The 18,084-nt window shown below is 38.1% G+C and overlaps 1 protein-coding gene across 1 annotated transcript; it reads right to left on the reverse strand.

Moving 5' to 3' along the window:
* Nucleotides 1-14,891: 14,891 nt before the first annotated feature.
* Nucleotides 14,892-17,292, reverse strand: LOC131614880 (uncharacterized). The gene is made up of 5 exons (XM_058886420.1): nt 16,968-17,292; nt 16,496-16,750; nt 15,796-15,879; nt 15,510-15,639; nt 14,892-15,310 (listed from the first exon to the last, which is right to left on the reverse strand). The coding sequence occupies exons 1-5, from the start codon at nt 17,222-17,224 to the stop codon at nt 15,137-15,139; spliced, it is 900 nt and encodes a 299-aa protein (XP_058742403.1). The 5' UTR covers nt 17,225-17,292; the 3' UTR covers nt 14,892-15,136.
* Nucleotides 17,293-18,084: the final 792 nt, after the last annotated feature.

Raw genomic sequence — 18,084 nt, forward strand, 5'->3', positions numbered from 1 at the left:
GTTGATCTGACAAAACCGTAAAAACCAAAACCAAAACCAAAACCAAAACCAATTTTGAGATGATTGGCTTATCTCCATATTCCTCTGCCAAAACCGTAAATACCAATGAGATTGGTTGTTAGACTGCAAGTGAAAATATTTTAATTTCAAAGGAATGGGTGGGCCAATGCGATTTGAAAATATTTTATTTAAGTTTATTGGAGATTTCAAAAGATTTAGGTTTAATCTAGGTTTATGGTTTATTGGAGATTTAATTGGTTATTTATGTATTTGTTATAGTGTCATTTATTTTTTAGTGTTAAGATATTATTTTGGTTATTAAAAATTTGATTTAATTTAGGTTTATTGGAGATTTAAAAAGATTTAGCAATATGAAAAACAATTGGTTGGAGATTTGATTGGTCTGTAACAAAAAAAAATTGCTCTACACTCGTTTCCTAAACCGATACCTATGGAATATGTTTGTTTTAGGTGATTATCTTACTGAATCCACTTATTGTTTTATATGATAACGTGTGTGATCTCTTGGACTCTCAATTACTGAAAAAACTTACTGCAACTTCTAAAATTGCTTCTTTCAACTGTGTAAGTATAGGGTCTTATTGTTTCCAGATTTGTTCTTTGAATGAAACCCTAGCTTATGTATTTCAAACTATATATATTCATATTATGATTTCATTGAATGCCTCTAATGCTAACTATTTTATGTTATGATTTTTTCCAATTAGTGATGTTTTGTTTTTGCAAAAACTAAGCTTTCTTATGATATAGAAAACAAATGTGCTGGATTTTTTTATTCCTGGAACAAAAGAAAATGAAGGTCATCAGCTTTCATATCTTTCATATCTATGGAGTATCAATTAAATAAATATATAAAACTATAGCCGGCACTTGTAGAAGCGTTATTGAATTAGCCAACGCGCTTTAGTATAAGAATTGTATTTTACCTCAATTATCCATAGTTTCTGACAAATGGTTTTAAACTTTTTGTATAAACGTTGGATTTGCAGGCTATATTTATGCTCTAAGTGTGTATAATTTGAGAGGTTTTCTTAATCCACCATGTACTTCTTAGGGACTCCTGCGAAATTTCCTTTTTGCTTCCAGTTTACCGAAAATAAATTTCTGGTTCGCACCCTAAACCACCCAAATTTACTTACGGTATGCTACCGGAAATGAATTTCCGGTATACTGGTGAGCTTATATCGCGCCAGAACCTTTCCCCTCCCCATAACAGCAAAATTTCAAAAACAAACTCTAAACCCTCTCAAAACCCTTCTCACAAATATCAATTTTTCTCTCAAACAATCAACACAAGGTTCAGTCAATCATCAAGCAACAACTAAGACTCAATCAATCAAGCAACAAACAACTCTTAACCAATCAAGTAAGTGATGTACACATTTTTAGAGTTTATGTAAAATCGATTCAAACTAGTGAAATAGGGCATGAAATGTGTTGTTTTTTGTAGTTTACATCATTAGGAGTCATTATTATAGTATTTGTAAACTATTTTTGACGATCAATCCGTGTATTTTGTGGCATTTGAGATTCTGGGGTGGTTGGTGCGCTGTTTTGTTTTTCACAGGGGTAATCGGAAATTAATTTCCGGTTTTAGGGATGAACAAAATCGGAAATTAATTATCGGTATCTGTCTGAGTATTTTTTTTCTTTCTTTTTTCCTCTGTTAGTTGCGTCTATGGCTAACGTTTATGTCTTGCTTCTACAGGAGATATGTCTGACCGATAAGATTATCTGAGGCATGGTCAGGTAAAACAACATGCTTCCTTGCGGAGAGAGAGGAGTCAGGCCACACGCCCTCCGAGGACTCAAGCCTCACAGGCCCCGTCGACATTCGGACAGGCTGTGTTCGAGGCTCATGCTTCTGCTCCTTCCGATTCTGCACCATCTACTTCTTCCTCTCGTACTAGACGGGAGTCTCCAGTCCACCCCTCCATGCCTCCGTCATCCCGCAGACGCACATCCTCACCATCCTCACCAGTGTGTATTTATGAGACTGGATCTACATCTCATTCACAGCCAAGGTCGTCCAAGATGAGACCTGATCTTACACCTCCTACACCCCAGTAGATCAGGTACCAGAGGTATCAGTGCCAGAAGAGGGAGCAGAAGCCGCACCGGCAACAGAGGTCGCACCGGCAGCACCAGAGGTCCCTCAGATCTTTGGAGGGGGCTTCTGATTTATTGGTGCTCGTGCATTATCCCACCCATACGGAAAAACATTTATGGGATGGATAGGTACGGAATTTACATTTATGTTTAATTGTGTTATATTATGAATAATATTATGAATTCTAGCAGTTTATTTTTTCTTGCAGGATTAGGATACATTAAAGGTCATCAATCATGAGAGGAATATCAGCAAGCTAACTCCCCATGTCGAGCCATAGTTTGATGAGATGTTGCTGGCTACAGGGTTGAGAGACTTGACCCTCTGTGGATATAGCTTGGTCAACTGGGGGATGACCAACGCTTTTGCTGAGAGGTGGCACGAGGAGACGCCTTCATTTCATCTGCCACACGGGGAGATGACGATCACGCTCGATGACGTCGCTTGTATGCTTCACCTGCCATCGGAGGGCGGTTTTTGGATCATGAGAGGTTGGAGAAAGACGAGGCAATTGAGATGTTGGTTGAGAGGCTGGGGGTTACCGTGGATGATGCACTGAAGGAGGTTTATAAGACACGTGGCAGCCACATGAGGTATAGCTGGCTGAAGACCGTTTTTGATGATGAGGTTGGGCGTGCTACTGCTGCTGACAGTGATCTCGAGCAGGTTTCCATTCACAGGGGGAATGCCATGACAGCATACCTCCTGTATCTTGTAGGGACCCAGATATTTGTGGACACCACTGCCATATACACTGACGTCATGTACCTGAGATTCTTTGCTGATTTGGAGCAAGTCAGTTACTTGGTTTACTTGTATACCAAGTTGACTGAGGCGGCTAGGTGGAGGACAAGGCAGATCACTGGCAGCATGACTCTGTTAACGGTATAAAAATTTCTCTTAGCTTCGTTTTTTTATATTTTGAAACTAGCTGATATAATTTTGACATTTCAGGGATGGATCCTACAACACTTACCACATATTTTGGGATGGACATTTGTCCATGGTTATACCGAGCAGATGCTTCATGCATGTGCATATGAGTCGCTCAGAGGCAACCAGGCGACACTAGTGTACCGACTTTACCTAGACCAGATTGTGCATGATGATATCTAGTTCAGTGCCTACGTCGACCACCGCGAGACGATCGCTTTTGATGAGGTTTCTCTATTTACAGGTTGGTTGGCCTGCGATACTCGGATGACAGCTGCCTACATGCCCGAGCGAGTGATGCGTCAGTTCGGGTATACTCAGACCATTCCTCGGCATCCTGATGTATGTGCTCCTCCGACAGTGAAGAGGAGGGACATGGATGAGATTTTTGCTGATCTTGACGGTCATCTCGTCCCTGAGGAGACCATGGTACCGCGGCTGCAGACGACTAGAGTCACGCGTTCGGTTACATGCTGTGGTACTTCAGGATTTCCCATTCATACATGATACGGAAGGCTCCGGGGGACCCACCCAGGCCGGCTCATCAGGAGATCCTGAAGGGGGGGCAGGCGAAGATGGATCATGCCCAGGACGTGTGATCGGTGGTTTTTACACGTTTATTTACCATTGCTTTTAGTCGTCTTTGCTTTATATTGTCAAGCATTTTACTTCATTCTTCTACATTTTATGCTTTGGTTATGTATTTTACTGTTTGCAGGCTCAAAGGAATAAATCGAGACAAATCAATGCGAAAAAGTACAAAAAGGGGAGTTTCGAAGGAAGTGAAAAATCAAGCTACATGAGGTCTGACACGACCACTTGTGTCACCTGAAACTGGCCGTGTTAGGATGAAGCGTGGCCAAGAAAATGCAACAGAGATGAAAGTCACGGGGCTGACACGACTCGTGTTAGCAAGTGTGAGATCTGGAAATTTTCAGCATGTTTCTCATCGTGACAGGTGTGTAGTATTTTGATCATAACTAGAGCTTCGTAACTCCGATTGACGCGGTTCCAGTGGAAAAATTTCGCTAACAAAAAGGGCTACAACTTTAATGAGGAACTCAAAGCCAAAATATGAAGTTATAGGCTGACACGGGCCGTGTTACCTGACACGGGCACCCGTGTCAGGAGGCCTGGGAGAAAAAAAGTAAGTTTTAAGATGACAGAAGTCTGACACGGGTGCCCGTGTTGGCTGACACGGCCCGTGTCAGCATGTGACGCTGATTTTATGATTTTTTTATATTTTTTCCATGGGTTAAGCTGTGGGGGCATTTTGGGTACTTCCAACCAACCTAAGTGAGTATGCACTATATAGAAGAGTTTTAATGATGAAAAAGGGGACTTTTCGGCTAGGAGAAGACACGATTGAAGATTGGAGAAAACAAGGGTTTGGGATAGAAGAAGGTCTTCATGAATGGAAGCGATTGAAGATCAACTTTCATCTCAATTCTTGTAATGTATCTATTTTATAATTTGTTTTCTTTGAACAATATGAGTAACTAAACCCTAATGCTAGGGGGTGTCCCTAATTTGACTCTGTAATGATTTTGAATTCCTGAGTCTATCAATAGATTTGTTTTCTTATTTAATTCAATTGTACAAGGTTTTTATGCTTTCTTTGTCGGACCAACAAGATTGATTTACGGTTAACAACCAGCTGGACAGCGGTTGTTAAGGTTTTTGTACGATTAGACTATAGTAGATATCACCTAGGACTAGGGATACCCTATAGTTACCGGTTAACTCCTGATAACATAAAGGCTTGATTTCATCATAATTCTCTAAGAACTTAGGAGTTAGGATGAATGTTCAAAGGTTTTCCCACTAAGGACTTAGGGGAAAATAATCTAAAGGGCGGTAATTAAAGGTTATGAACTTGTTGAAGAGATCTAAATCCAAGGTTATTACAGGAACAATCACACACTATACCCCTAGCATAATACTCATATTTGTCAAAAAGCCAATTTACTTTTCTGCTTATTTTAATTATTATTTAGTGACAATTTGCAAACAAAACCCCAGTATTAGTTTTTGTTTAATTGATCTATAATTTGAACTCGATATTACTACGCAATCCTTGAGATCGACATTCGGGGAATTTCCCTATTATTACTACAGAGGCAAAATAGTACACTTGCTATTTTACCGATCAAGTTTTTGGCGCCGTTGCCGGGGACTGCTAAAATATATAGTTTTGATTTTAGTTCAATTGAAATTTTGTTGCTCGTCAACTAAAATTTTATTTTTGTTTATTTGAATTTGATTTTAATATAAAAAAAAAGAAAGAAAGGCTAATTATTTTTGCTTCATGAATTCTTCTATACTTTGCTACTAACAAATTGTCTGAGTTTTGTAGCTATGTATTGTTTTGATACATTGCCACCTGTATCTCCTGCATGTTGGTCGCCTGATTCAGGAGTCACCTTGGAAGAGGCGACTAAAATTTTCAAAGCATATAAGAGGGAGGTAAGAATCCTTATGAATGAATATAAGGAAGCTAACTTTTATCCAGATAGGTTTATTTGGAGAAAGTTACAGTTGGAAGAAGAGTATGTGGAACCAGAAGAAAAATGCTTAACATCAGATGAAGAGGATGCAGTAAGAATAGAAGAATTTGAGGTAAAAAAGAAATATGGGGAAGAAGAAATAAGGAAACTTGAAGATGATCGAGTTTTGGATAAAACCACAAATTTAACAATTTGTGAAGAGGTGGACATCCAACAAGAAAATTTTCAACAAAAGAGTATTCCCAAAAACTATTTTTACAACAAGGCAGATGAAAGACAAGAAATTGACAAAGTAATGGAAGACATTTATGCCTTGTTCAATAAAATTAAGCTGAAAAGGATTTGGCAGCAACATCATTGGTACTTTAAGTTCATGGGATTGCTACCAAACAAAAGAAAGAAAAAAGATGACATGTTCTTTGTGTCATATATGCCACCCTAACAAGGGGAATAGACCGTCGAGCCATGCGACGTTAAATGAAGCGCTTCGTGGGAGGCAACCCACGGTTTTAATAATTAATTTCTTTGTTTGTTTGTTTGTTTTATTTTCAGGAAATAAAAGAGGGCATCTCTAGTGAAATCTCGGAAGTGATCATTGGAGTGCAATACCCTCTGTGAGTCACCTCTCTCGAGCTCGTTCTGAAACATTGAGGCTAATGTTTAGTTCAAGTTTGGGGGAGGCTCTTCTCTTTGCATTTTATAATTTTTATGTTATGGGTATGATGTGAAACCATGAAGTGAATTCTGCCCAAATTTTGACCGAAATTTTAATTTTTGTTGAAGAGTTTTGATCTTAAAAAGCGATCGGGAATAGTATATAGAGATGAAGGGAGGATTGTTTAAGGATAGGAAGTTTGGAATAATGTGACAAGAAGAGGTTTGGTAAACACCCTTGGTTCCCTAAAAGAAATACGAGTCTAACGTGTAAATTTGCACCATAGTACTTGTCTCCTGAGAAGTACTCCTCGAGTAGTTTATTGATACTGTCTGGCATAATTCAGATTCACTTGCATGATGACTGATTGAAAAAAAAGAGATATAAAGCTGGCACCAAATGATGGAAAGGCGGTAAAAGGCAATCGGCTCGCTAAGTTGGGTAACCCTCACCCGGTCATTCAGCCCAAAGGAGATTGATCCCTAAACGTCGTCCAAAAGGACAATATATAACTGCAAAGTTTGAAAATTTCATCGGTAATTAAAAGTAGCAAATGCTGCTAGTTTGGTGCCAGGAAAAGAAAATAAGAAGCCTTGATTCGTCTCATGCAGGAGATGATTATTCTTAAAAATGCAGTGCCTTAATATGATTGTCTGAATGAAAAAGGAGGAAAATCGGAAAGAGACTTAAGTGCAAAGCATAGTTGGAGAGGTATCCGAAAGGGGAGCTTGAGGTTTAATGTTGTAACAGAAACTCGTTGCGTCATGTGAATGCTGAACCAACTGTCTCTTGAGCAATACAAACGGATATCTCACGAATGAACACCGGTGTGCCTAGAAGGTCATTTTATCTTGTAATTGTCGCTTGAGGTCAAGCAACGGTTTAAGTTTGGGGGAGTTTGATCGGTGGTTTTTACACGTTTATTTACCATTGCTTTTAGTCGTCTTTGCTTTATATTGTCAAGCGTTTTACTTCATTCTTCTACATTTTATGCTTTGGTTGTGTATTTTACTGTTTGCAGGCTCAAAGGAATAAATCGAGACAAATCAATGCGAAAAAGTACAAAAAGGGGAGTTTCGAAGGAAGTGAAAAATCAAGCTACATGAGGTCTGACACGACCACTTGTGTCACCTGAAACTGGCCGTGTTAGGATGAAGCGTGGCCAAGAAAATGCAACAGAGATGAAAGTCACGGGGCTGACACGACTCGTGTTAGCAAGTGTGAGATCTGGAAATTTTCAGCATGTTTCTCATCATGACAGGTGTGTAGTATTTTGATCATAACTAGAGCTTCGTAATTCCGATTGACGCGGTTCCAGTGGCAAAATTTCGCTAACGAAAAGGGCTACAACTTTAATGAAGAACTCAAAGCCAAAATATGAAGTTATAGGCTGCCACGGGCCGTGTTACCTGACACGGGCACCCGTGTCAGGAGGCCTGGGAGAAAAAAAAGTAAGTTTTAAGATGACAGAAGTCTGACACGGGTGCCCGTGTTGGCTGACACGGCCCGTGTCAGCATGTGACGCTGATTTTATGATTTTTTCATATTTTTTCCATGGGTTAAGCTGTGGGGGCATTTTGGGTACTTCCAACCAACCTAAGTGAGTATGCACTATATAGAAGAGTTTTAATGATGAAAAAGGGGACTTTTTGGCTAGGAGAAGACACGATTGAAGATTGGAGAAAACAAGGGTTTGGGATAGAAGAAGGTCTTCATGAATGGAAGCGATTGAAGATCAACTTTCATCTCAATTCTTGTAATGTATCTATTTTATAATTTGTTTTCTTTGAACAATATGAGTAACTAAACCCTAATGCTAGGGGGTGTCCCTAATTTGACTTTGTAATGATTTTGAATTCCTGAGTTTATCAATAGATTTGTTTTCTTATTTAATTTAATTGTACAAGGTTTTTATGCTTTCTTTGTCGGACCAACAAGATTGATTTACGGTTAACAACCAGCTGGACAGCGGTTGTTAAGGTTTTTGTACGATTAGACTATAGTAGATATCACCTAGGACTAGGGATACCCTATAGTTACCGGTTAACTCCTGATAACATAAAGGCTTGATTTCATCATAATTCTCTAAGAACTTAGGAGTTAGGATGAATGTTCAAAGGTTTTCCCACTAAGGACTTAGGGGAAAATAATCTAAAGGGCGGTAATTAAAGGTTATGAACTTGTTGAAGAGATCTAAATCCAAGGTTATTACAGGAACAATCACACACTATACCCCTAGCATAATACTCATATTTGTCAAAAAGCCAATTTACTTTTCTGCTTATTTTAATTATTGTTTAGTGACAATTTGCAAACAAAACCCCAATATTAGTTTTTGTTTAATTGATCTATAATTTGAACTCGATATTACTACGCAGTCCTTGAGATCGACATTCGGGGAATTTCCCTATTATTACTACAGAGGCAAAATAGTACACTTGCTATTTTACCGATCAACGTGCTTCCTAGGTGCCGCCGTATCATGGAGCTTGCTAGGGATGGCATCGCCAGAGGGTTCTTTCCTGACGGATCTGATGGAAGAGGCGTTTTGGAGGCCATCATGACAGAGGCTCAGGGTGCCTTGGTCTACATGAGGCAGCGGAGGAACGCCTCCAGGGTGACAGACCGGCTCCTCCATACACAGTAGTTTATTTTGGATGTATTTTGACTTTGGTTTTTTTGTTTCTTATTGTACCGGCTACGTTTTATGAATACTATTATTATAAAATTTATTTTGAATCACAATCTTGGCTTTAATTCAATTTAAAAGTTGCATAATTTTAATTTGAATTACAATTGTAAATTCAAAAGATATTTCTTATAGTTAGGTTTTTTTCAAGAAGACTTATAAAGATTAATAGGTACTACCTATACAACAAAATGCATCTTCTTTTCGGGAGCCTGTTCCATAAGAACTCTACAGTTAAACGTGTTGGTTTGTGAAGTCAGTCGTTAATCCTGAAGTCAATCAAGGGCGTTACAGGTTTTAATTGAAATTCTCACATTCATCTTAAGCACATTTGTATGTTGCTTCCATTTCTTGGATCTGCACATGTAATGGAGCATATATACAAGGTTCAAGTAGGCTTTTGCTTGGAATGAGGATGAGGTAATCAATTTTGGCATATTTAATTATTTACTTGTAGCCGTAGGTCCATGAAATTGGAAGTCTCAAATGAATGGCTTTACGAAACTAAAAGATGGAGCAAAATGAACGTCAATTGAAAATATGTCATCGTTACCTTTGTTTGATGGAGATTAAAGCCTAGTGGTACTGTCACAACGAAGAAAAGTTGAAAAACTTATTAGAAAACTTTTTTTTTTTTGTGAAATCATGTCATATATTTGCTTGATTGATGCTAGCTTGATGCCACTATGGTGTATTGCGATATCTTAATGTATTGTCAAACTGTATTTTGACTTATCATGTTAATGATTAAATTTTAGCGTTAATAGTTGTTTACCCCATGTAATATGAGCGTGTTTCGGTTTACCCCAATACCGTTGCTAAAGACAGGTTTTGACAACGTTTTTTTTTAAAAAACCGTTGCCAAAAGGTAGGGAGGGGGAAAAACAAAATTCGCTAACATTACAGGGGTTGAATTACTATTAACCCTAAACTTTACTTGTATACTGGGCGTGTGTGTTTTAGTGTAGTTTATTGACTCATTAACTAATTGTATTAGTACTTTAAATTATTATTTCTTTACATATTTTTAATAATTTGTGGGGTTTCATATCTATGCAACAAAACCACCCTATTATAAATAGTTGGAATCGTATAAGCGGAATAAGCTCCCCGTAAATATTTTGTGGAGGTAAAAAAAAAACCCAAATTGGAACAAAAACCCCTTTAATTAGAGGTGATTTTTTATAATGAATTTAAAATTGTGTCATTAATTAACTTCACAAATTTAATGTTAAAGATATTATTTTCCTTATTAAAAAATTGATTTAATTTAAGTTTATTGGAGATTTAAAAAGATTTAACATTAATTAAGGATTGAAAAATGATATATCCTAAATCACCAAACGAAGTATGAGGCCCATGTCGAGCTCCTCAAGGAGTTGAACGAGCTGGAGCCGCAAATGGAGACCATAATCCAGGAGAACAAGCGATTGGCCTCCTAGATAAAGGAGATAAAGGAGCTGGAGGGGATCGTGGCAGGTGGCACCTACTAAAGAGGAAATTGACGGGGAGGAGGCCCTCCAGACTAGAAAAGAGCTTATTGTCTGGATTCATCTGCTTGAGCAAGATATCATGGATATCCTCGACTATGGCTTTAACACCGTTGTGGAGCAACTCAAAATTATCAACAGCAGGGTTGAGCTCGTGACCAAAGGGGTTGTGCCTTTCAATCTTTTTTTTTTTCTTATTATTTAATATTTTGATTTTCCAATATTAATATTTTATATATTAATAAAAAATATTATAGTAAAAGTTGTTATATCTTTTTATTCAATTGAACATACCAAACAAAATAGAGAAAAAAAAATTGAGTGCATCGATCATTAAAGTAAGTACAATACAAAATGTTGTTCTATACTATTATGTATGGTCTAATATTGTTATGTCCCATATATTTTAGTTTACATATCAAACTCATTCTTTAAATTAGAGGTATAATTTTAGACAATTTCTTATTCCACCCCATGGCTTTTTTAAGGACCCTTGTGAAATTCTGTTTTTGCCCCCGGTTAACCGGCAATTAATTTCCGGCTCGCACCCTATGCCACCTTATTTAGTGAAATCCAGTTTGGGTGCAAACCGGAACTTTATTTACGGTATACTATCGGAAATAAATTTTCAATTAACTGGTGAGTTTAAATCGCGCCAAAACCTTTTCCCCTCCCCATAATATCAAACATTCTAAATTTTCAACCAAACACTCTCAAAATCTTTCACCCCAAATTCAGTTTTCTCACAAACAATCTACACAAGGCTCACTAAGTCATCAAACAACAACTAAGGATCAGTCAATCAAGCAAAAAACAACTCTTAATCAATCAAGTAAGTGAATTTACGCATTTATAGAGTTTATGTAAAATCGATTCAAACTAGTGAAATAGGGCTTCAAATGTGTAGTTTTTTGTAGTTTACATTATTAGGAGTCATTATAATAGTATTTGTAATGTGTTTTGTACGATCAATCCGGGTTTTTTGAGGCATTTAGGATTTTGGGTTGGTGGTGTGCGCTGGTGCCCTTCGCAGGGATAACCGGAAATTAATTTCCGGTTTTAGGGATGAACAAAATCGGAAATTAATTTCCGGTTTCAGTCTGTGTTGTTTTTTTTTCCTTTTTTTCCATCTGTGTGACTTGCTTCTAATGCTAACCTTTCTGTCTTGCTTCTACAGTAGATATGTTTGACCGAGCTGATCGTTTGAGGCTTGGCAGGGTAACACAGCATGCTTTCTTGCAGAGGGAGAGGAGTCAGGCCTTTCGGCCTCCGAGGACTGAAGCCTCGACTAAGGCCTCACAGGCCCCGTCTTCGACATCTGGACAGGTTGTGTCCGAGGCCCCATCGACATCTGCACCATCATCTTCTTCCTCCTGTAGCAGACGGGAGTCTCCAGTCCACCCCTCTCCGTCTCTGTCATCCCGCCGACGCACATCCACACCATCCTCACCATCCTCTCCACCGCGGATTTATGAGTTTGGATCTAGTTCTCATACACAGTCGGAGTCGTCCGAGCTGAGACCTGATCCTACACCACCAGTAGATCAGGTTCCAGAGGTACCAGTGCCAGGAGAGGCACCAGCAGTAGAGGCCGCCCCAACAGCACCAGCCGCACCGGTCGCCCCGGGACCGACACCGGAACCACCTGAGGTACCTCAGTTATTTGGAGGGGGACCTTCTGATTTATCTGTGCTCGTGCATTATCCCACCAGTACGGCTAGACATGTAAGGGATGGAGAGGTACGGAATTTACATTTATGTTTCATTTACTAATTGTGTTATGTTATGAATAAGATTATGAATGCTAATAGTGTTGTTTTTTCTTGCAGGATCGGGAACCATTAAAGGTCATCAACAATGGGAGGAAGATCAGCAAGCTAATTCCCCTGGCCGAGCCATGGTTTGATGAGATGTTGCAGGCTACAGGGTTAAGAGACTTGACCTCTGTGGGTATAGCGTGGTCGACTGGGGGATGACCAACGCTTTTGTTGAGAGGTGGCACGAGGAGACGTCTTTGTTTCATCTGCCACACGGGGAGATGACAATCACGCTCGATGACGTCGCTTGTCTGCTTCATCTATCGATCGGGGGCGGTTTCTGGATCATGAGAGGTTGGACAGGGAAGAGGAGATTGAGATGTTGGTTCTCAGGCTGGGGGTTACTACTGGCGAGGCCCTGGAGGAGGTTGATAAGACATGTGGCAGCCATGTGAGGTACAGTTGGCTGAAGACGGTTTTTGATGATGAGGTTGGGCGTGCTACTGCTGCTGACGGTGATCCCGAGAAAGTTACCATTCACAGGGGGAATGCCATGAGAGCATACCTCCTGTATCTTGTTGGGACATAGATATTTGTGGACACCAGTGCCACTTACACTGACGTCATGTACCTCAGATTCTTTGCTGATTTGGAGCAGGTCAGTGGGTGGAACTGCGGGGGATGCTTGCTTGGTATACTTGTATAGCAAGTTGAGGGAGGCGGCTAGGTGGCTGATGATGCAGATCACCGACAGCATGACTCTTCTGACGGAATAAAAAATCTATCTTAGCTTCGTCTTTTAGTTTTTTATATTTTGAAACTAATTGATATAATTTTTACATTTCAGGGATGGATCCTACAACACTTCCCACACATTTCTGGATGGTCACTTGCTGTTGGTTATACCGAGCAGATGCCTCGTGCATGTGCGTATGAGCCGCTCAGAGGCAACAAGGCGACACTGTCGTTTCGCCTTTACCTGGATCGGATTGCGCATGATGATATCATGTTCAATGCCTACGCGACCACCGCGAGACAATCGCTTTTGATGAGATTTCTCTGTTTAAAGGTTGGTTGGCAAACGGTACTCGGATGATTGCTGCCTACATGCCCGAGCGAGTGATGCGTCAGTTCGGGTATACCCAGAACATTCCTCGGCTTCCTGTTGTATGTACTTCTCTGACAGTGAGGAGGAGGGACATGGATGAGATTTTTGCTGATCTTGACGGTCAATTCGTCCCTGAGGAGGCCAGGAGTACCGAGGCTCAGACGACTGGAGTAACGCAGTTGGTTACATGTTGTGGTACTTCAAGATTTCTCATACATACATGATACCGGAGGCTCCAGGGGACCCACCTAGGCCAGCTCATCAGGAGCTCCTAGAGGAGGAGGTGGAGAGGGTGGATCATGCCCAAGACGCGTTGCCTAGGATTCTCCGTATCATTCAACTTGTTAGGGATGGCATCGGGAGAGGGTTGTTTCCTGACGGATCTTATGCCATAGGTGTTTTGGATGCCGTCTTGGAGGAGGCTCAGGGTGCCCTTGTCTACAGGCGGCGAAGGGTGACAGGCCAGCTCCGCCATACACAGTAGTTTATTTTGGATGTATTTTGACTTTTTTTTTTTGTTTCTTATTGTACCGGATATATTTTATAAATACTATTATTCTAAAATTTATTTTGGAACATAATCTTGGCTTTAATTCGATTTAAAAGTTACATGATTTAAATTTGAATAACAATTGTAAATTCAAAACATATTGCTTATAGTAAGGTTTTCCTTCAAACTGTCAGACAAAGAATCGGAAGTTTATTTCCGGTAGTATACCGGAATTAAATTTTTGGTTCCGTTCTTAAAATGTATCAGGTAGGGTGTGTACCGGCAATTAATTTCCAGTTTTGACGAGGGCATTTTGGGAAATTCAAGGGGTGCGCCTTACCCCTATGGGGTGGAATAAGAAATCCTCTAATTTTATATAATCATTCTTCTATAGATATATGTTAATAGTATACTTTTTTGTTCTCAAATTATTAGGTTTTTCATTTCTCACCAATCTGAAAATAAAGTTATTTTTTATATGAAAAAAATTACAAATGACTGTTGTTAGGTGTTCTAGTGTAGAATTACAAATGACATATAAGTGGATACATGTTTTAGAAGATACAAATCTGACTTGGGACACAACTGTCTTTTGACAAATTAGGAATGCTGAACTCTATGTTGCTGATACCATCTACACTGGCTCTTTAGTTTCAGTATTATGCAATATTTGCTTAATCAAATGTATGAATATTTCTATAATTTTTTTCAATTGGTTTGGACATGGAGAGGTCTAACAAGATCTATCCTTTCCTTTGGAGAACAGTTCATGGTAGATTGATGACTAAAGAGAAAAGGTACAAAATGCATATTTTTTAAAAAGGGCCTGAAACAGTCATGCACGTCATAAGAGAATGGAGTCATATTAGGTCCCCAATCATTCAAATTTACCATTGGGTTAGGCCATATCCCTTGGCTTGAATGGTATCTTAGGATAGGTTGAAATGTTTCTAATGGCATCTTCAATACATTTGCATAAAAGCTTCTTCTAGTTAATGTCAAAAAGGGCCTGGCCTTTTTAGTTCGTTGTCTGACTTACTTTCTTTTTCACCTTGTTTGTATCAAACAAGTTGCTTCTTAGCCATTAAAACAAAATCCAACATAAATAATATTTCTTCACACAGCCCATAATGCTCAGTAAAACTGCTTAAAAGTTAAGAGCTATCACACAAGAATGTTATAGAAACTAGGGGCATATGGCTGCAAACTGTTTTAGTCAAATGGCCTAAGCTTGTATGCACATATGTAACAAAAATAAGAAAACTAACAACTTGTCTAAATATCAAAACACAGGATCACCATCTTCATGTAAAAGTACAAGCCATTAAGACATGTTTCTGTTCTTTAATGTACTTTGCATTCATTTGACCACCTTTTTAACTTCTAGAAGACCTCCTGGTCCGAATTGGTCCAGTCAATGTTGAATCTGGAGAGGCCTCTGGCATTTCCTGGGAAACATCATTTTCAGCATCTGAGCCTTCCATGTTTTTCACAAGGCGACGAGTCTTAATCAGATAATGAGCAACAGATTTGAAACCCAATTTTGTCACCTTACATACACAAATGAAAAGGGAAGAATCAGTTCCTCCAAAACAAACCGCAAATAACAAAGAAAAATGAAGGGGAAAGATTCATTTAAAGAATGTGAAGAAAATCAATTACTCATTTATGAGCAGCTACAATTAATTTTTCGTGAATACAAATGAAGATATAAGGGGGGAAATTCAAATGTCAAATTGTGCAACTAACCTTATTGTATATATTGCCAGTAGGCATCCAACCATTTTTCCTACGGCAAATATTGCAGTTGCAAATTCCTCGACAAGAAGGACAAGTCCATTTGAGATTGAAATCAGCTTCTGTCACATTTTCTCCATATCTATAATACAATAGTAGAAAACCACTATTACTAAAATTGACACTGATAGCAGCTAACACAAGACTATACTTATTATGTTTCAGGCGGAGCTAACACCTTGAGGAAGAAAAGTAAGGGTCCTTTTCTCAATCAGAGTCTCAAATAAAACAATGTTACCTTGTGTACAAGCAATCTCCACAAAGCATCCCTTGGGGTAATTCACATTTATTGCAACTGGTCATCTGACTAATAGTTGTGCGCCTACAAGCAAACAAATGATTTAAGTAAAACTTCAGGGTCAGAGAAATAAGTAACGTGTGGAAGAACCGATGTGCAAACTTTATGCATTAACTACAGAAACGAAATAAATAGTTAACATTAGTTATTCAATTAAAAAACATGCATAAAACAGTTTTACCTAAGGTAAAAGTAAAACAGTTTTAAAAGCAAAGAACAAATGTTATTGTTATCATTTCCCCAAGACTATAAATTTGCCATATAATTTTATAAGCACACCAGTAAGGTGGCACCGGCACCTCCATGACAACCATTTCTTCATAAATGGCTAAGGCTGTTTCAAAAAAATGTCAAACCATTTTGACATGGCCTACATCTAACAACACTGCATACAAGTACAGAATGTGACAAATATAGCAGCAAAATTCAAAGAACATGGCACAAAACCTTGTCATTCTGTGTTACAACTTATTGGAAACTAGTGAACCAGAATGCATGTAACAAAACAAAACATGCATAAGATTCCTTGTTTCAAAGTTAATCATAATGTATAGAAACAAACAAGCCCTTAAAAGGTGAGAGCACATATCAATCAAATAGCACAATGGGTTAATCAATCAAACATAAAACCATAATATACCTGCATTGATGACATTTCTCACCCTTGGTTGGATCATATATACGGTCTCCATCCTCATCATATCCATCCACAAACAATTCCCAATCAGTCTCACAATCTCCAAGAAGCTTCTCGTGCTCTTGAGTATAAACCTCAGGCTTTGTACCTTGTGCTATATAAATCACCACCTCCTTCTTTTTCTTACTTGATGAATTTCCTTGATGCTCAGCTTTAGGAAGCTGGAAACGATAGTCAACCGGTGGTAGAGTCATTATTCTGCAAACCCATGAATCATAAACAGAAAATGAGTTCCAGAACTCAAACACGGTAATAACCCCAAGAATGCAAAATCAACACACAGAACATGAGATTGACACATTTGGAATTAAAAGTAGTAAACATAAATTAGGTTAAACCCTAATTATTCATACATAAAAAATTGGTCATATCAACAACACTAGTGAGATAAATGAAAGCGGTTAAGTAAGAATACCTAGAAGAACGTCTTTCTGGTTCATTAGTCGGTGACGCAATTTTCTTGACGATAGTGCGTTGTGGTTTCTTGAGCTTAAGAGAAAGGTTCAATAATCCAAGTTTTTGCATTCTCTCAGCGTTCTCTTTCATCCTTTGTTCCCTAATCTGTTCGTAATGCGATGAAGACGGCAATTGAACGACAGTTTTGGTGATGGAGGAGCCATTTTCACTGTCAGAAGAAGATGAATCGCTTCTCCTTCTGCGAGTTGCTACCATTTTCACACACTACTAGTATGTGATTGTAACTCTTTGAAGGTTTTATTTTGAAATGGCGGGATTTTCAACTTTCACTATTCAAAGGACAAAATTTCACCTTCTACATTTTACCTCCAAAAACTTATACTCCAAATTTCAATTTTCACTTAAGAGATACTATGGGTGTGTTTGGATTGGCGGTGGACAAAATTGATTCTAGTAGAATTGAGTTTGGTAGAATTGATTCTAGCAGAATTGAGTTTAGCAGAATTGATTTATGTTTGGATACATTTTTGTAAAAGTGAGTTGAATAATAAATTACAGTGTAAAAATCATCCAGAATCAATTCTGGAGGCAGAAGCTACAAATTCTAGCTTCAAGTAGAATCAATTCTGGAGACAGAATCAATTCTATTTTTGTCAAACCAAACATCTTAAAATTGTCCAGAATTGATTCTACACATCTAGAATTGCTTTTGGCCTTTTCAAAAGTCAAACCAAACATGCACTATATCATTTTAAAAGTAAAAACATTCATTTAATAAAAATTAATTATTTAATTATGTCATATATTTTATTTAAAATTAACAGTATGACTATCACACGTTTGTCATTCATTGATGTTATAAAATTATTATTCAACGTCGTTTCTCATTAATTTATGTAGTCATACTTGTATAGATAATTATTGGTCTTTTCTCACCAATTTAAAAATAAAAATTATTTTTTATATTGAAAAAAGTTATTATATGTTAGTTTATAAAATTATTCTTTATTAATAACTTTGAAAAATATAAAATAAAATTTTAAAAATTTTAAATAAAAATTATTTTTTATATTGAAAAAAGTTATTATATGTTAGTTTATAAAATTATTCTTTAT

Source organism: Vicia villosa, linkage group LG1, assembly GCF_029867415.1.
Source record: "Vicia villosa cultivar HV-30 ecotype Madison, WI linkage group LG1, Vvil1.0, whole genome shotgun sequence".
NCBI lineage: Eukaryota > Viridiplantae > Streptophyta > Magnoliopsida > Fabales > Fabaceae > Vicia > Vicia villosa.